Source organism: Mesitornis unicolor, unplaced genomic scaffold, assembly GCF_000695765.1.
Source record: "Mesitornis unicolor isolate BGI_N332 unplaced genomic scaffold, ASM69576v1 scaffold14514, whole genome shotgun sequence".
NCBI classification, from domain to species: Eukaryota; Metazoa; Chordata; class Aves; order Mesitornithiformes; family Mesitornithidae; genus Mesitornis; species Mesitornis unicolor.
This window is the reverse complement of record NW_010180880.1, coordinates 1-19775: the sequence shown is the minus strand read 5'-3', so window position 1 is coordinate 19775 and position 19775 is coordinate 1. Positions and strand designations below refer to the sequence as shown.

The following is a 19775-nucleotide window of genomic DNA, read 5'->3' as shown; positions in this document are numbered from 1 at the left end:
CCAGCTCCCCTCACTCCCCCATGCAAGCACTGTCTGGAGCCACTCTGTGCCTCCTCCCACTGCCTGCCACCCCACAAAGCTGCGATACTATGGCTCCCTCCAAGAGCCTGCAGCATTCCTCATCCATCGGCTCCATCTCTGTCTGCCTCTGCCTGTCATTGATGAGGCCTCATGGGCTGAACACAAGCCTGGTTTTCAGTAATTGCTGTTCCCAGAACTCAGCAGGCTAAAGGGGGTGGAAGGGAGATAAACATCAGAGTTCAACATCCAGACAAACACAGCAGAGCACACACAATAAATACATCCGCCCCCGAATGCAAATACATCAGAAGAGATTCCTTCCCCAGTGCTCAGTGCGGAGCAGGCTCAGGCAGGAGCGCAGCAGGATGAGGTGAGTGCAGACGCAGGGACCTCCCCAGCTCCTCTGGGCACTGCAGGCCTTAGAAGGCAGGAATGTGATCTTCATCTGGTTGAGCTGTTGCTACAGTGTGATCCACTGATGCCACCTGGTTTCTGCCATGGTCACGCATGAAGATTTCAGCTAGCACTGAGATACCCGATTTGTACCAAGAGTAGCAGTCTTGGTATGTGGCTTTTTGGGTATGGTCTGAGTTGATGCTCACTCTCTCCATTAATCTCTGTTCCTTTGACACAGGCTGATTGTCTTGCTAGCCGTGCTTTACAGTGCAGTGAGCAGCAGCATTGTGCTGCAGAAAATGTATGGGAGGATCACGTCCCCCAGCTTCCCAAATGCCTACCCAAATCACAAGGAGAGAATCTGGAATATTACTGTCCCCAAGGGATATTCTGTCCGCATCTACTTCACCCATTTCAACCTGGAGTTGTCCTACCTGTGTGAATACGATTATGTGAAGGTATGTGTAGGGCAGGGTAATACGTGGCAGGCTAAGTTGTTAAAAACTGTGTACATATGATCCTGAACACACAACTGCTGTAAGCGTTTGATTCTGGTCTGCTGGTAAAGTTCAGGCTCAGTGGATTTCTAAATGATGTGTTTATTGGGGCCCACGGGACCAGGAAGTAGAACTGGTTGTCATGTTGGAACATCTCAAACTTCAGTTGATCATGCGTGGAAAATTCTGATGTTCCCCTCTTGTGAAGCAAAAGGTTTGAAATTTTGCCCAAAACAACATTTGAGCTTCATCTTGCTGAATTTACAGTGTGTGTTTTAAATTACCAAGTAGTGCTTTGCACAGAGTATGATAGGAGACTGTGAAAGTGTAAGTGATAGTCTAAACAAGATACTGTCCGCTTGTCTAGACGTGCGCTTACAACGCTTGCCATGAAGTGTTTGCTAGCTGATACGAGACAACCTCAGGAAAAGAAACGAAGATACTGCTTTCAGGAAGCGTTTGGGTGGTCAGCAGTGTCCCTGAGAGGTTTTTACACCGTGTTCTAGCGTGTGCTCTGGGCTGGGTGGCCCTGTCGCTGATTTGAGGCCGTGCCACCTCTGCTCTCATTTTGTTGTTTGCGTGGGCCTGATGTACATTAAAGAGGGAGCTGTTTTCACAGGGAGTTTGCAAAACCAGCGCATCAGCAGTACTTTTGAATCTGCTGGAAACAAATCAGGCAGCCTTGTTCCCATTTAGGAAGATGGTTTTATATGGCAAGTTGCTCCCGTTCCCCAGATCTGTGGTGTTCTTCATGTAATTACCTTTGGGCAGGACAGAGCACACATTTCTGGTAGGTCTGTAGTACACAGTTTTATCATTGCCATGTAGAACATGAACCTCACGTATCGGAACACTTCACTTGTATTACAAACACAAGATAAATGACGAGCTGGAGCTGTGATAAGTGAATCACAGAGCAAGTGAGTCACTCATTCAGAGAGACCTTTCACTATATATTTGAATTCGTCAGTATATGAAACCTGTTTACCCCAGTTGTCTCTGGCTTTATCAAGATCTTGCTGTCACCGGGAGTGCAAAGTTAACAAAAGCATTATGAACAAAACATGGTGCTGGTAGCTCAGGCTGGCACCACAGCTTTATGTGGGGCTCGAAAAGGAAAAAGACAAACAAAATTATGGGCTTAAGTCACAGAGAATAGGGGAAACCTTCTCTTACCTGTCTCTGGATCTGGATTGACCTCTGGAAGCACCTTTTGAGAGCATCTAAGCCTTCTTTTTCACACGTTTTCCAAGCCATGGCAGCAGGTTGAGAAGAGCAAAGCTCTGTGCTCCTCTGGTACATTTGTCTCTGTGTTTTGCAGCTGAGCTCTGGTGGGAGGACCTTGGCTACGCTGTGTGGGAAGGATAGTACAGACACAGAAGAGGCTCCGGGCAACAAGATGTACATCTCCAATGACAACAACCTCATGGTAGTGTTTCGGTCTGACTACTCCAATGAGAAACCGTTCACAGGCTTTGAGGCCTTTTACGCTGCTGAAGGTAAGAGACCAGCGTAGAGCGGCTCAGAGCAAGACAAAGTGTTGTTGAAGGGTGTTGGTTGCCTAATTCTGTGCTTCACCCATTAGATATCGATGAGTGCAAACAGCTGTTTGATGGGGAACCCCTCTGCAATCACCACTGTCACAACTATGTGGGGGGCTACTATTGCAGCTGTCGGATTGGCTACACACTGCATGAAAACAAGAGGACATGCACAGGTGAGCTCTTGCTAGATCAGGAGACACTTCCCTACCTACAACATCCACTTAAATCCAGTCCTGGTGCTAGCAGGGAGATGAAATCTGTGGGGTTTTGGTTTTGTTTTCAGTATTTCCTATGTGCCTGCTGCAGCTGGAAGAAGGTACAGGGGGCTAAGTCAGGGCTGTGAGCAGAGGCCCTGGTTTGCAGAGTGGCTGTGAGCTAATTGCTGTCGTTAGGGCCAGCAATATTGTGTGGAGTAAAATGATGCACTGGCTTTGGTTACTCCTTAGGCAGCATCCAACTGGGTTCAGCTTTAGACAGAATGACTGGAGAAGCAAGAAACTTGTCTTATGCTCCCCACTGCAGACACTTCCAGTCTTCATGGCTTCATCAGGAGATTCAAACTCCTCATATCTCCAGTGTATTGGAACAGACCTGTTCATTCAACCTCCCCTTCCTAAAGTGATGGCTTTTAGCACAAGTGTATGGATTTACTTACGCTATAAAACGTATGCCTGGTCTTAATGTGAAGGTGCAAAATGAATAGGTGTGAACTAGCAGACTAACAGCTTTGCGTTGACCATTCATGTGTGCACACTTACGCCCCCCCTCCTTGAACACAGCGCTAGCTGGAGGGGCTTATTAGCAATATTGAAAGGCTGGGCTACCCTGATGGATGGAGACGTGGGCATTGGGAATTACTGGTCATGTTTCAGAGCCCTTTGGATGCAAGAGCTGAAGGCGCTTCAGCCACTGGGCTGCAAAGCAAAGGTCTCTGTGGATTGCCTTCATGACATGAAGGCAGAAGCTGCCCCTTTGCTTTTTTGGGCTCCTGTCTGAGTAGGCCAATATTGACAGGCTCTTTTTTTCTCCTTTATTTTCCAGCATGAGATAATTAAGCTTCTCCTGGTGTAGGCAGAGATGGAGACAGATGTGCTGGGAAGAGCTGGCCTGCCCTCCCTCCTGACCTGCCCGTTGCAGTCTGCCCAAGGGCTGCAGGCATCTCTTGCCTGGTGACTTGTTTGTCTTGGTTCCTTGCCCTTCAGACCTGCCTCCTGCAGACAATAAAGAGGCTGTTCCTTGTTGAAAGCTGATGGCAGTCTCTGGGGCATTCATTTTCTTGCATTTCCCAAGTGTCACTGTGGAAGGAAAAAAGGTAGATAAGACAGGAGCTGATAAGAGAGAAGCCATTGTGAAAGGCCCCTGAGCATCACAGCTACCTGAAGACACTCGAATTTCTTGTCCAGCTCTTCTTGCTTGACCTTCTTAAACTGCAACATGACCAGAACTGCACATTTCTTCCCTAATGTTCCTTTTAGATATGCTCTTGTCTGCACTCTGGCTTGTAGATTAAAACTGTTTATATTCAGAGCACATTCACTCTTCGGAAATGTTTGAATTTTTTTTTTAATCCAAATTTTGTGACTTAACTCAGTGGAGGAAACATGGTGATGATTGCAAGAGGTTAACAAGTCAGAGCTGAGCAGTTGCAGGTGAATGCTGAAGATAAAACAAGGCTTTGTTTGAAAAGCTCAGGGATTGAGGTGGGTCAGTTGATCAGCATTTCCATCTTTCTGCAGGTTAGCAGGAGCTGCTTTTAGTTGTAATTTATCAGGCTCAGTTTCTCCAACCCCATCTCTGCTCTCTAGTGCCTGGAGTAAACGGGGGGAGAAACCCTTTGCCAAGTACAGAGTCTTTTAGGTGGGACACTTATTTAATTGCAGGCCACTGCATTTGCAGACTTCTGTGTTATCTTGGGCAAGTCACTTGATACCAGCTTTGAACATCCACCTGCACACTGAGAGGTAACATCACTGCCTCGACTTCCAGGGAAGATGCTCAGTAAGTGTCAGAGACAGTAGATGCTGCAGAGAACTGCTCAGGGATAGAGGCTTCTGTATTTAATCTTGTTCAGAAGCTGTTTCATGGTCACAGTGAATTGTGATCAAAGCAGCTTGAAATTTTGTCATGGTTTGGTGATAAATTTATGACCCACCTTTCATTGGAGACCTAATGAGCCAATGACAATGGACCTGCAAGTTTGGAGGGGGTCATTTTTCAGAGTTCAAGCCTCTGGCAAACAGCTCACTGTGGTTCTAATAAAAATTCATCCTAAGCATAATTGAGCACTCTCTGGACAGCTCTAAAGGTTGAACTGGGAAGTCAAGGGACAGCATTTCTGCTGGCAGATGTTAAAAAATTACTTGATCCTTTTTGTGCTGGCTAGTTTATGACTTTCTCACTTGCGGAAAATGGGAAAAAATACTGCCCTGACAAAGGGAGCTCCCAGCGGCCACATCCAGGAGATATTAGGAGAAAAGTAAGGTCCAGTCTCAGCCTTTTTTATCTTCAAGTTACAGATTCCCTTGGGCTAGCAGAGTATCTTCCGCTGGCTTAGCTCGTTTTGGCTCTTCATAAGTACAAGTGGAGAGAGTTTATTGGTGATGACTCACATCTTTCCAAACCGTATTATGAAGACTTCACATCAAAATTAGGAAACTGAGTTTAAAGGAGACAGACGTAATGAAGCATAAAGGACTATTAGTCTTTATCTTCTCTTTCTTTAGTCCTTCAAAACAAGGTGAAAAACAGTTTTCTGAATTAAAGTATACTCCCATGCAGAAGTGTAATCCTGTCCAATAGATCCTGTGTTGTCTGTGTGCTACTGAGCTTAAGCCGAACTTGTGGCACTAGTGTATAGAACCTTGCCTTATATTTCACGTGACAGCACATTGCACAAATCCGTTGTATGCTATGTCTTAATCCTGGTTTTGTATCAGGTGTGTGGGTTTCAGCCTTTAATTTCATTGTGTGTCCCTTTGCCCTTTTGCTACTAGAGAAAGTGAGCAGCCTTCAGAAGCTATGGTGTGTGGTTTTATGCAGTGCTTTCCTGTCTCTACGTGCATGTACGTGTGTGTGCATGTATGGTCTTTTCCCTGCCATTTCTCCCTTAGTGTTTTTATGCTGAGCTGTAGTCTAATGTACTTTAAGGAAGGAAGATGATGTGATTATTAGGGTGAATAGAAGCCAAGGTGTTGCTGCCTTCTAGTGCTGACGTTCTTGTAAGAGAGAATTCAACCTTACCGACCTGAGTATCCCTTCTTTACGCAGTAGATCCCATGCCCAGAGAAAAATGGTTTTGTAGGCAATAAGAAAGGGTTCTGATGTAGAACAAGCAGAAAAATTGAGATTCTGACTTCCTAATGATTTCAGTCGGGATCTAGGCATGTAAAGATAGTGCTCATTATGTTGTGGTGTGTATGCTTAGGGTAAGACTTCACACCGAGTCTTTTTTCGCATCCAAGGATTTAATATTTTCAGTAATTGCCTCCAGACTACTCCTGTAGGGGCAGTAGAGCTGGGACAGATATTAGCAGCATGAGGAAATTGCAGTTTTGAAGAGAAGCAGATTTTTTTGCACTTCCATGGCTGTGAGCACCGTACTGCTACTGCTGCATGTCAAGTAGGTTTTGGGGTGTCTCTGGACCTGGGCTTGCGGCAGGTGGAAGGAAAGCCTGGGGAGTGAGCTCTGTGTCACTGGCAGGATTTTAAGCAGCACCTGCAGCAGCTCGTGCTGGAAAACTTGCTTTATCCTTAGAGAGCCATCAGATGCTTTTGTAGTTTGAGGCACAATCGGTGGAATTACAGAAATGTGCATTTAGTTGGGAAGAATGAGGCAATAACAATTAAGGAAAAAACCCACTTGCCGATAATCCTCTGCAAGTATAGCATGAAAGGAAAAGATTTAATTCCTATTGTAGCTGAACTGATTTCTAGTGGTGCAAAGCAGAGCTGTTAGACTGGGTTTGGAGGCAGCCAGAACCTCCAGGTGAATTAGTCAAGCTTTTTCTGCTTCTTTGGACCAAGAGACGCATTTCAAACAGGATTTAAAAATTAGGAGGGTGTGCAGTTGTAACAGAATAGGCATTTCTAGGTATTAATTAACTGGTTTGTTCTGTGCGTTTGTCAGCTGTGTTAGAAAACCTGGGACTGTGAATTCAGGGGGCACACACAGATGCTCAGCCACTGTGGTGATGGATGGGTTTGTGTCAAATCACAGCAGCTGCTCATAACTTTTGGGAAGATGGACAGAGGAAGATTGTTCTGAGTTTACAGCTTGTGCTAAAGAAACACTTGGTACCCAAGTGCATCATTACTTGTGTTGTGGTGGTGTGGTTGTGCTAAGAGCCACACAGACATAAGCCAAAAATATTTTCCTGCTTTCCTTTTCAGGTAAATGCTTGTATCCAGATACTTTCTGGAGCAACAAGTAGGGCTGTTGCACAGGTATAGGTTGGCAGCAAGTTTCATTCTGTGAAGTAAAAGGAGCTTGGAATCTTGACTCATTAAAACCATGGTTAGTTAAGGGACAGTAATGTTCATTGTGTCATTCACAACTTGGTCCCCTTCCATTAAAATAGCAACCTTAAACTTTATGGTCTATTGTAGGTGATAATCTGTAGTTAATGACTGGATAATGGCATTTTTGTTGGTATGTCTGAGGATAAAATTCAAAGCCAAACAATTTCCCTCTTAAAAGTAATTCAGTGTCACAGCGGTGCAAAATGACGGCGGTGTTATCGGCCAGTCCACATTCCTCATCAGTTACAGGACTGCTCATACCGCTTTTGCAGCACATCATAAAGCCTTTGTTCCCAGCTGATCAAAGCACCACTTCACAGCGAGGAGATGCTGTCAGCCAGCAGAGATCCTCGGGCACTTGTGGCTGTTCCTTCTTGCTTCTCTGCAGCGGGGAGCATTTGTGGCTCCGATTGTGTCTGCGAGAGGCACAGCTGGTTTTGCTCAGAGAATACAATTACACTCTCGATGTCTGGCAACAAAGGCATTAAAAAGAAAGAGCCGCATTCAGTGGCTTCTGGAATTGAGCTGATCGCTGTCCTACCACTGGGCACGCTCTGGTGCAGCGGACGAGCTGCAGATTTAACACCTCGGGACGTTTCTGGTGAGCTGCCGGCTATCGCACTCGTGTCTGACCCCCAGCCCTGCCGCTGGCTGAAGTGCTGCTTTCCCGGTGTCCTTCCCTGCTCCTCTCCTGGGCGCCGGGTAGTGCTGTGCCCTGGTCCTGCCGCAGCAGGCAGGGCGATGTGCTCAACGGTGGCAAATGCCCCCTGGTGAAATGTGTGAGATTGGCTTCATTTCATAGCTACTTAGATACCTGGTGTGAAACTTTCTCAAAGGGGTAGACTGGTGTGGAAAAGATCCACTGCCTTTACCCAGTATGGCTGAATGGAGTTTACAGATCCATGATCATAATTTTCCGTTGACTTTTTTTTTTTTAACCCTAGCCCACTGTCAGAGTCAGGTTTTTACTGAAAGAACTGAAGCAATCACCAGCCCTGACTGTCCAGCACCTTTTCCCCACCTCAGCTCTTGCAGCTGCAGTATCCAGGTGGAAGATGGCTCCCCGGCCACACAGGAGTTCCTGGAGACCTTTAATGCAGAGACACACCCAGGAGATGCCCCGTGATGTCCTTAAGGTAAGGTGAGGTTTACTGCCTTTCGGCACAGCTTTTCAGAGACAGGCCCAGTCCTTTTAGTGCATCTTCTTCAGCTTGTTTCACCATGTTAATTTACAGTTTTGTTTCCCTGTATCTCTCCTCAATCATTTTTTCTTATCCCTTCAGTTTTGTTGTTTGTTTTTTTTTTTAATCTTTCAACACCTCTTTTGGGAAATTCACCCAAAACAAGCACACGTGTATGTGATGACTTGATAGATCAGTGATGCTAGGGGAGTCAGTTAAATCCTTTGCATTCAATTTGCTTATCTATAAAATGAACCCAGTGATCGCTTCCCAGGAGTTCCGTAGCACTTGGGATGCTTCTCCTATGGAGAAAAGGCAGCTGCGATGAACCATCGCTGACCACCTGCCTGGTTTTTTAAACTTTGCAAAAAGAGACCATTCAGGTTCAGAGAATCACTGATCTAAAATCAGTGTGTTCTTATAAGCCTCATAGGGGAAGGAGTAAAGACAGTTTGTTTGCCTTCGCTCAGTCTTTTCAGGTTAAAACACCCAAAAGCAATTTGACCCGTTCTGTGGAAAGACTTTGCCTGGAAGAGTTGAGACACAGGCTAGTGTTGTGAATACTGCTTTAATTACTGATATCTTGGGAGTGCACACTGGGTGGAAGATGAAATACACAGCAGCACGTGGGTGGGAGACCTCTGTGTAGTCCTCAGTCCAAACTATTCAGAATACTTAATTCTGGAAAGACCTGAATAGTGACCAAATGAGGCTTTGAAACAGTGGTTTCATGCTTAGTTTTCAGTAGATCTGCGTGCATGGGAGTGAATCAGTGTAGAGAAAGGGAGAGTTTCCCCTAAAAGCCTTCAGCAGTAAGGCATTGACACTGAAGGGGAAGATCCCGTTTCCTGGTGCTCTGCAGGTTTGCCGTGTCCCAGTCCTGAAGCACCACCCCATGGTCACATCGCACCAGTGCAAGCACAACACAGTCCGGGCGGCTGCCGTCCTCTCGTGTGACATCGGGCGTGAGCTCCCTGACACAGGTGAACCACGGTGCTGTCAGCCCCTCTGGACTTAATGTCTCCAGGATTAAACACGTAGGTGCCTTTTCTCTTTAACAATCACTGTTGCTCACGTAGTGTAATTGTGGGGTGTATTCAGCACCCTGAATTTGTCAGCAATTGGCCTTTCTCGGAGATCCTCCTCAGAGTTCTGTTTCTGCGTGTGTGTGTGTGTGTGTGTGTGTGTGTGTGTGTATGTGTATGTGTATGCCTGTGCTGATGCTCTTTGACCACTGCTGCTCAGAGATTTGCTTGTAATTATGTTGGAAGAAAAGAACAATTTTATGAAAGATTTCAGAAGATCAGTGTAGCGAGAATTTTTAATGCTCTTTCATTTGTTACTACATCTCTCCAGGGAAGTTGAACTGGAAGCCTTGGTCATTGCTGCTGATTGCTGCATTTCAGACTCAGAAACATCCTGCTTCCCAGCAGACAGTTTCAGAAGATACTCTAATCTGTGTGTACTTACAGCAAAATTTAAAAATCGCAGTTGGGCGATTGTGCTTTAGGAAGGCACAGGCTTCCTTCAAGTTGTGTTGTAGTCTGTCTGATGTGATAGTTGCACGTAATTACTGGTTATTGTTTATGTACAAACCCAGAATAACTGGAGTGGTGTGAGGGTTGGTGTTCAACACAAGCAGCCGATAGCAGGGGGCATGTGGGAATGGATAGGTGAAGGCTGTGAGATGCGCTGACCAGGGTGGGCCATCGCTGCTGGTGACAAGGGGGTGTAAGTGGAGGAGCTGCTACACAGGAGATGCAAATTAGCCTCCAGATTTGAGAAGGGGAGACTCTCTCTCATTCACAGCCACCCACTCTGGCCTTTATTAACACCCACATTTGGATGTACCCGATGATGGTGTAAGAGTTATTTACCTTTTCCCACTCTGAAAGTCATGCAGCAAAGCGGTTCATTTAGTGAAGACATTTTAAGCAAATAAAAATCTAGTTATTGTTTTCCTCTTATGAAAGAGGAAGTAAATGTGTAACTGATGATGTTTTACTGTAACTAACTCTGTTTGATGTGGATTTAGTGTGACATTTTATTTCTATTCATGGTTCTTGGAGAATTCAAGTGATGTGAAGTCTTTTGTTACGGAGTGCCAAAAGGCTGCTTCTTGGAACAAACCGATGGCAAAGTGCATCAGTCAGTGCTCCTGTTTGTCGACTTGAAAAGCACTGTGTAAATATTTGTATTTAAAACATCCGTTTTGTGAAGACAAGGATAGAGGTTGCAGCATGAGAAACATTTTCTTCTGCTTGGTAACTGTTCCGTTTCCTGGCAAAGTGCATTTTGTAGGTGTAAGTTGGAAGATGTTTCAATTTCTGCCATTCTTTAAAATCCCTAAAGAGTACTTAAAAAAAAAAAACAAACCCCAAACTTTAAAAAGTGTGGCAGTGCCCTTTGAAATAGTGTAGAGTCTCCCAGCAGTTTTATAGAACTACCAAAGCAGCAGCATCATAGGAGAACTGTATGGTACCTGTGCTCTGTGAGTACTGGTACAATTTAGTGTGCTGCTGCCATTCCCTGACGCCCACAGTTGAGTCCTGCATGACTTTTCACCCTGCTACCTTTTACTTTTTTAAGTATAGTTTTGAACTGCTCTAGCTGTTGACTGTGGGCAACCTGCAGACATGACGGCGGTGCTGTTACGTGCGTTATGGGGCCTGAGGAGACCACCAGCAGTGCTGGAATTCAGTCCCAGTGTGAAGCCCCCTTCGGCCCCAGGAAAGGTTGGTAATAACTGCAAAACCAGCTCATTGCTGAATGTTCATTTTAAAATCAAATGACCACCTTTATGTCCTGATTTTCAAAAAAGCAAGGGCTACAATTACTGTTTAACAGGGAGGAACAATAACAAAACTAAAACTTACGATAAGCACACGGTGTGCCTGGCACCCCCTGCAGTTATTAACGTTGACCTTAGATTTCTCTGTTAAATTGGTCACTGTTTTAACACGCCTTGGTTTGCCCGAGGCTCCCTGTTGCTGCCAGCGTTGCAGACCGATGCCAGGAACTCAGCTCAGTTCCCCTGGAAGAGAGTAAAAAGCTGAGCCTTTGGTTTATTCCAGCTCTCTTTTGGAGAATTCATAAATAACCAAATTGTTGTTGCTTTTAAATTGCTTGCATTGTTTCTGACAGGAAAATTGAACCACGCTCCCCAAGTATTCGTGAAGGGAAAAAGCCACCAAATGTCTTATTGCAGTGCTGGGTTGGGGATTTTTATTCTTTTAAATGCTTGAAGTGCATTTACTCTGTAAAATTACTCAAGAGCCAAGACTGAGTTTTGGGATAAACATTTTACAGTGTAAAAGCGTAACTGTTCCTCTTATCTTTTAGATTATAATATCCATATGTTCCCATTACCTTAATTTACATTCAGAACAAATACACTTACTCCGCTATGCCCAAATTCCTAAGCAAAACTGTCTCTCTTGATTACAGAAGTTTTCCAGAGGATGGATGTAATACTGAGTAATGAAAATTGTACTCTAAATCAAATATTCATTTGCAAGCAATTTTACCATTCCAAAACAATCTCGGAATTGCATTTAGAATCATTAACTTAATTTAATCCATAAAAGCATAATAATTCAGTGTCCAAATCTTAAAATGTTTAACGGTTATTGCTGCCTTCATTGTTTTGCAGTTTGTGGAACTGTGGAGCTCACACATGGAAGGGAGCCAAGCCCGGAGCATTTCCCTGGCAAGTGATGGTAATTACAGCACAAGGAGGATGAGGAGGAGGTGGTGATTCTCTTTCAAAAGATAACTTGCTTCTAACAGCTGCTCCTGTTGGAGCTGATCAAAGAGACCCCTCAGCTTGGAGGATTAAATTGGGGATTTTGAACAAACGCTTACTTTGCTACAAGAAAAATAAGACGCCCAGGCAGAAAACTTTATTCATGAAGGTTATAAAAACGATCTTGTCAACTTTGCCAGCGATATCGCATTGGTTGGACTGGAGCATGAAGTCTCTGTTAGTGCCAATCGCACCCGTTTGTTTACCAGAAGACGACAGATTGCAAATGAGAGCAAATGATGGGGAGAACCAAGACGAGGAACTCCTGCGGTGCTGCTGCGGCACCCACAGATGTGTGCGCAAATAAACCCTTCAATGGAAACCCCTTCTGGTGCCAGCAGACGGCTGAGGGGGCAGGAGCAGCACAGGGGCTCTCAGCTGCTCAGGCCAGCACACGGCTCCTGGGGTTCACACAGTGCTGGTGTGGGGAGCACGGGGTCTGTATAGGAGTCACCAGCTAAAGCCTTATTGTAAATTGTTAAAATACTTTTATTTGTCATTCCTACCAGCTATTACCTAGATTCTATTAATAGCGAGAGTATTTAAATACTTAGCAACACTAAATCCTTAATGTTTATTAGGCTTTACAGTTCTTTTAATTTAAAAGACAAAAAGCCTTGAGTATCTAAACACAGTATTGATTTGTTTTCTGTTCCAGCAGCTGTTACTCTAATAGTTTGAGTCGTGCTGTGGGCTGGTGTAAGTCTGCACCTTCACACAAACACATCCAGTGAAAGCCTGCAGAGCACCACGGTAGCAGGGTGGTGGTAGTTGCCGAGTGGCAGCAGTAGCAGCTGCATGCTGTGTTTGGGGGTATTTACATACACTGCTGTGCACCACACAGAACCTCCACAGGGACAGCTGTACAGACCCTGCTTAAAGACTTTTTCGGAACATAATTTTTTGAAGAACGAGCTTTCACGTTCAGATGTTTAATTTCAGTATAATGGACTATGCTATTTATCCCCTCACAAGTACATAAACTTCCTTTCTTGCATCTTTTTTTCTTTCATTAGAATTTCGCTTTCTAGAATAACTGAAAATGAAGTATCTTTTTAAAAAAAGAAGACTCCAAACACTTCAAGAGGTTTTCAATAGTTTATTTGCTCACTTAGAAACACTAATGTATGTAAAGCAGTTAGAAAATAGTATTAAAACTTGAAAAATAATTTCAAAATTTTCAAGGATTTTGTTTGGAGGGTGAAGGAAGGCTAAAATAATTAGCAAAGACTACTCAGTGCTGCCAACCAGCCTGTTAAAGCCTAAACCTGGACAATTGAAAGAAAATGAAAGCCATGCTAATTACAAAAACTTACCATGAAGTTCCTTGCAGGGGGTCACAGTTAGTCTTTGGAGGTCCAAGAATTTTTAAGTGTTACTCAGCAGAAGTAGCTGGTAATAGTGCAAGTGCTAAAATGCAAAATTCAGATGGTACAGAGTTTGGAGATTATTCTGAGAGGTGCAGGAAATAAATAAAAAAAAAACTAAGCAACTTTTTGCAGTGGGATATGAACAGCAAAAGTGTGGGATTGCTTTTCAGCCTGAGTGCTCAGAACCCCCCTTTAAGATGTACCTGGAGACCCAGCTGATTTTTGAATACTGCAAGTGGAAAACTAATGGTAGTGCAGTTCTGCCTGCTATTCACATGGCTGTCCGTTCACAAGCCTCAACTTAATGCACAGTAATGAAGATACAACTTAAGAAGTAGGTTAAAAACTGTGTAAACAGCCATATTTAGAACGTTCACAGCTACAGCGTAAGTAGTATGGCTTATAAAAAAATCTGAATTGAGCTTCAGTGGGCTTCAAGTGCAAATACATTAAAAAAATTCCTCCCACTGCCAGTGGAGGTAATCTCCCACCAGACCCTGCTGAAACACCCTGCTCTCTGTTAAGAGGCTGCCTCGTAGTTGACATTTCTGCACCTGTAATAAACTTAGTTCTTCAGATTAAGACTGATCAAAGCCTCTGTACATTCACTAATGCTTCAGACAGCTGGAAAGTCTTTCCTGTCGTTAAGCATGAGTTTATAGCTTTCTTCTGGGCTAGAAGTGTTGCAGAACCCTATTTCCCATGAGTGGACTGGTCTAGAAAGAAGTTAAAAACACAGATCCCCAGAGGAGATGGCTGTGGACAGAAACACATCTTGACAGTGTTTATTTCCCCCAACCCACTGCTGCTGAGGAACACCAACTGCTAAAAGAATAAGTAAGTAAGGTTCCTTGGTATAGATGATCTGGAGGGAACTGCTTACCATTCTAGGTGCGGGCACCCACGCGTGTGGGAAGTGGATTTTAGATCTACACGTATCACTGAACAGTGCAAAGGTACAGTGGATTAAAGCTGGGTGTCGGGAATCGATACGTGATGAGTGGTGGCTCCGTTTGACTTGACAACTTTTAGAGCATGCTTATCTGAAACAAACCGAATTACTGCAAAAAAGCTTTACAGAAGTTCATCTCAAAAGGGTAAAATTAATTAACTGCTATGAATTCTTTGCATTCAGAGCTGCAAAACAAAGACACATATTACTTAAATCAGTTTTATTTAAGAATTTCCTACAGTGACAAATCTTATAAAAAGCATCCAAACACGAAACTGCAGCAAACAGCATTCTTATGGATATCTTACAGACAGTGGAACTTCCACCCTGAAGAGGCACACTGAGCTCGCCAGTGATCTCTGCTACAAGAGCTACTGCAAAGCACACCACAAGCTCAATGTTCTCATCACAAACCCCACCATCTTCAATTCACATTGCCACACTTACAGATCATTAACAGAAAAAAAACACACACCATACAGCATTCACAGCAGTTGACATAAGGGAAAAAAAATACAAATATTCATTTCACATAACACATTCAACTAATTGATTAACTAGGTATAAAACCCACTTAAAGTCTTCCACATATGGATGTCCTTCGAATGCAATAAACACTCGTACTTTATTTGCTAGCATTGCTCTCCGCACACTCTCTCACCAAAGCCACAGGATCGAGAGACATCTCGCCAAGAAAATAAAATCCCATAATGCACCACCAGGTCTCTGCATGCGCTCTCCTTTATCTCGCACATACCAGCCCTCTCATGCCTCGGCACCACCAGCAATCCCACACAAGGTTTCAAAAGTTCAGACAGCCTTCTGGTTCCATCTCACAGCCTTGCGTTCACAGCGTTGATACGACTCCATGAAATAAAGAGTAGCGGATAAAAATGGAACACCCACCGTCTAAGACGCAGCATGTGCGGTGTGATGAAGTATTCTTGGATGAGAAAGCATGTAGACAGAAGTATTCCTAAGGCAGAATATTTACAGCACTGCTTTCAATGAAGTGCTTCTTCCATACACATTTGAAATGAGATGAACTGCGGAGATTAAATGAAGCCTTCATATCGTACTTTAGTATGGAGGGGAGACAGTGTTAAAAAGAAAAAAACAAAAACAGAACAAAAACGACACTGTGCTCTCCAGCTGGGGCACTTGGAGATTCTTATGGTGGGATCAAATTAAAAACAAGAGGGAGAGAATGCTGTTTCTGACCAATGATTTCCATTTTGAACATGCAAAGAATTCAGGTAGCCAGGAAACAAAAGGATAAAGTATTACAGAAGAAACCTTTCCTATCGATTGTAGTGTTAGTTTACCTATCGGGCAAACAGCAGTCCACTTCCAAACATTCAGTATTCCAACAAGAGATACGTAACAAAACTTATAAAATTCCTTTTACCTTTCTTTTCTTTTTCTTTTTTTTTTTCTTTTTTAAAAAAGAAAAAATGTCAAAAATATTGCTGAATATACTGCACACTGAACAAACTTCTGGAAAACTTTAGTATATATGTAATTTACAGTATACTTACCATGAGTTAGAAAAATTTGATTTCCCACCATAGAGTCAGTATCAGAGCCCACTGCGTCTACATTCCCCAGCCTGACGATTTGGAATCCATGCTTGAACCAAAGCCTCCGTTAAACCCACTGCTGGAGCCCGCGTTTGAGGCCGACCCCCAGCCTATCGCCGCCCCCGAGTTGGAGCCGCCATAGGAGTTATTTCCTGAGCTAAAACCCTGGTTCTGCTCTCGCTGCATGTTGCCTTGGGGCTGGTTGTTTCCCGACGGCCCCGACTGGTTCTGCTGACTGGCCAGCATGCCCATCATCCCCCAGCTGCTCTGCAGGGCTGCCTGCGCTGCTGCCATCATGGCGGGGTTGATGCTAAAGGCTCCGAAGTTCATGCCCCCACCCATGTTACTGCCCTGGTTGTTACCCAGTCCTCCCCCACCTCCTCTGCTGTTGCCAAAGCCCCCTTGATTCCCAAAACCTCCCGGATTACCACCAAATCTTCCACCTCTCTCTAACTGCCTATTGCTATTGTGCTTAGGTTCAGCATTGGATATATGTACGCTGATTCCTTTAATGATCAAGTCCTCTCCACAAAGAGACTGGGCAACCTATAAAAAACAAGGGATTGATTAAATATATGTTAGACTTCTTGTTTTAAAAATGTTGTTAGTACAAGACAAAAAAACCCCACATGATCCTGAGCAGATATGTAACCTGCAAAGGAAGCGTATGCATATACTTCATCCAATATGGAGTGTTTTATCTTTGCATTCACTACTACACTAACTGCAGTACAAAAACCCAAGTGGGCAACAGCATCAGAACAGTGTAACCTTGGACAATTTCAGTAACTCAAGTCAATACCAGTGGAATTCTCACAACAAGCAAGTGTTTACGTGTCGTTCCAGAAATAATGCTTCGTGAACCTACAGAAATGTAGGCTGTCTAAACATGAAGCTAAAATGTTCTAAAACGTACCTGATCATCTGCAAACGTAACAAAAGCAAAAGCTCGGAAGGGTTTAGGAATGAAGACATCTACCACTTCTCCGTATTGGGCAAAGAACTGTCGGAGCTCATCTGCTGTCATGTCCTCAGTGCAGCGACCAACAAACACTTTTCTGCTACGCAAAGGTTCATCAGGACTTTGCTGGAGAATGGGAGAGGAAAAAGAAAAAGATCACAACTATCCTTAAGAACTGAGTTACCTTCTGATAAAAGGCCCCTTTTCATCTAGCCTGTTCCCAGTAAAAACTGCTTATATACACACAGAGGATACAGAAGCTTCAGGTTCGGCTTTGAATTCAGAGACTCATTCTGATCTTCCCTAGGTATGTTATTCCACCTGCTTTATTCTCCATTTATTCATACAGCAGACAAGTTCAACAGGTACTGCTGGCCATTAAAACACACTATTTTCCCATTTCCATCTGTACTTAATTCCCTCACAGCACCAGCTTTTCCCAGCACTTCTTGTTCACTTCCCACCTCCTCCCTATTTTCCTTCCTTGTTCTGACTTGTTCTGTCTGGTCAGAGATTAAAAAGCCACATCCAGGAGTGGATTATTAACCTGTTCATCCGCTCACCTGACACATTTGCTAAAGAACTGCACTTTGAGCATCTGGTAAAAATAGAACTAGTAATAAATATGAAAGTACCTTAGAATTGGGAAGTTTACAGTCACACCATCTTCCATCTATCATGTGCCGCTGAGACATTACTTTCACCTGGGTCTCATAATCCGTAAACCGAACGAAGCCAAAACCTTTGGAGTGGCCAGTTTTAATATCCTTTTTAACCTAAGACAAAAAAGCAGACTTTTTAAAAGATCACAGAAACAGTGCACGCCAGTACTTGTGACTGAATGACATGATATTTACCAGTTATCTCCTGTATCAACCTTGATATTAAGATAATCAGAAAAAGTATACAAACATTATTGTGATTATGTCACTGTATATGCCTACCTCTTACAAAAATTACCAAAATATTACACAGTTAAAGCAGGGGCCTGTGACATCTACAAATCAAATTAACTAGCTTGCCTTGAGCCCAAGCATAACCAAAAACAGGATATAAATATTCTGTAACATTGTGATGGCACAGCCAGACCAGCTGTATAAGCAGTGTGACTACCAAAGGGGCAAACACGTGTAGCTACACACAGCAGGCACACAAGTAAGAAAAGATAAGACATGCGTCTCAGGACTGGGCGAGATCCCCTTTGAGGAGGACAAACACATCACGTGTGCAGACAGAAGAGAGCTGGAGCAGATCTGTCTTCTCACTCCTGCCATGGAAGAGCCCTCAGGCCTGGCCAGGCCATCGCGGCACCCACAGCCATGGAGATCCCAGGAAACGCCTTACAGACCAATGGGCTGTGCAGGCAGTGATCGTACAGATGTAACCGTAGTGTGAAGTGTGCTGTTACTGAATGAATTTAGGCAAGTTCTGTTTGAGAGTTTATCAGTCTTATAAATGCTCCCATCACAGCAATCTCCAGTTCCTTAACACATACACATATGTATAAACACACACGTGTTCAGCTGCAACAATTAGTAATAAAATACATTAAAAAGCTCTTAAAAAAACTGTACCCATTAAGCCGATCTGCATAAATTACCATTCCTCAAGATTTCTGACCATCTGTACCTACACAAACCTGCAGCTACCTAGGAACAGAGACACAGCTTCAAATCTTCCCTGAGTTTATAATGCTCTGCTTGTTTCTACTGGCTTTGTCAGAAGACTGGTTTCTACCTAATGTCCCTCCTTACATGAGCTGCCAAAGGATTTTACCTGCACCATCAGAACTTCTCCAAAGGTACTGAAATATTCCTTTAAGTCTTGCTCAGTTGTTTTCCAGGGAAGACCCAAGACTATTAAATCTGAAGTCTTCTGTACTGCTCGTTTCACTTTCACAGCTGATGATGCATCTGTTTCATCCATTTTTCTCTTATTATCTGAATATAAAGAAGTACATTAAAGATCATCTTCAACTCTGAAAATTGCTTCCATTGATTATGAACCACATGGTATAAAATCACAGACTATGATGAGAAAAAGTACAGACTACAAAAGACATGTGCCAGCTGCTGGGAGCGTGTTACTATAATCAACCCATATCCAACTGTCTACAAGTATAAGAAAAGAAGAAAAAACAGCCAACATATCAGTCTGCCTCCAAAACACAATTTGACTGAGTTAGTTTCACACTAGTTTACTGAAGTGTTATCCAGTGACATTCACAGTCCTGTACGAGGGTGTGAAGACAGGAATTTTTAACAAGAATACTGAAATAGTGATTTACTTCCTTCTCTCCAAGGGTAATGCAAGACTTTGCCATTAAAGTGCTTGTGTGGCTAGAAAGCTAAAGATCTTCGTGCACACTTGAAAACTTTGTGGGGTCCTATCTACCCTGCAGGACAGGTACATGAATAAAGTCGCTGAACTTCTGTAAAACAGAGGGTTCAACAGTAATATTGTTGCCCTATTAAACTGGCAGTGACTCACACAGACCTCTTAACTGAAAAAGCAAGCCTGGGCAAAAAAACTAAAGGAACAACGACAAACCTTTGGGATAATTCACAACGTAGACCAGGTTTCCCCATCCGGCCTCCGGTGCGTGCAGAATGCCTTCCACCAGCCGGACCCCCCTCATGCACTGTGACACCGGGTTCCTGTAGCGCAGCCCGCACGCCCCAGGGAACTGGGCGGTTACAGTGGACAGCAGCACGGTGCCATCATCCTCCGAGGGGATCTCGATGGGTTCATCGTTCTCGTCCTCTGTCACCCGGATATACTCTGACATCTTTGCTGGAAGTTACTAAAGTAGAGGAGAGAAGCGGGCATAAGCAATCACTCTGTTTCCCTTGATTTGGTTTTCAACTTTCCACCTTTGAGGCATAAGCCCACGTCTATTTATTGCACAACAGAGTACACCGAAACGCGTTATTCATTGTCATTAAAGCCT

General features: G+C 43.8%; 2 protein-coding genes across 2 annotated transcripts; one reads left to right on the top strand and one right to left on the bottom strand.

Annotated features, from left to right (window-relative positions):
* Nucleotides 1-314: 314 nt before the first annotated feature.
* MASP2 (mannan-binding lectin serine peptidase 2) lies at nucleotides 315-12269 on the top strand. The gene is given in 14 exon segments (XM_010183235.1): nucleotides 315-391; nucleotides 656-875; nucleotides 2236-2413; nucleotides 2500-2631; nucleotides 7921-8098; nucleotides 8605-8783; nucleotides 9020-9108; nucleotides 10053-10112; nucleotides 10245-10305; nucleotides 10768-10791; nucleotides 10794-10896; nucleotides 11810-12038; nucleotides 12041-12150; nucleotides 12152-12269. Coding segments are annotated over 14 exon segments (1758 nt in total).
* A 2220-nt stretch (nucleotides 12270-14489) lies between these two features.
* Nucleotides 14490-19623, bottom strand: TARDBP (TAR DNA binding protein). The gene is made up of 5 exons (XM_010183233.1): nucleotides 19376-19623; nucleotides 18602-18765; nucleotides 17461-17601; nucleotides 16781-16951; nucleotides 14490-16410 (listed from the first exon to the last, which is right to left on the bottom strand). Exons 1-5 carry the CDS (start codon nucleotides 19611-19613, stop codon nucleotides 15880-15882), a joined length of 1245 nt encoding a protein of 414 aa, XP_010181535.1. The 5' UTR covers nucleotides 19614-19623; the 3' UTR covers nucleotides 14490-15879.
* Between the last annotated feature and the right edge of the window lie 152 nt (nucleotides 19624-19775).

What these genes read in the sequence shown, in the direction of transcription:
- TARDBP (XM_010183233.1), bottom strand. Translation starts at nt 19,613, where the DNA reads ATGTCAGAGTATATCCGGGTGACAGAGGACGAGAACGATGAACCCATC. An exon ending in CGTTGTGAATTATCCCAAAG is followed by an intron (nt 18,766 to 19,375) that starts GTTTGTCGTTGT and finishes CTTTATATTCAG; the next exon opens with ATAATAAGAGAAAAATGGAT. An exon ending in GAGAAGTTCTGATGGTGCAG is followed by an intron (nt 17,602 to 18,601) that starts GTAAAATCCTTT and finishes TTTTTGTCTTAG; the next exon opens with GTTAAAAAGGATATTAAAAC.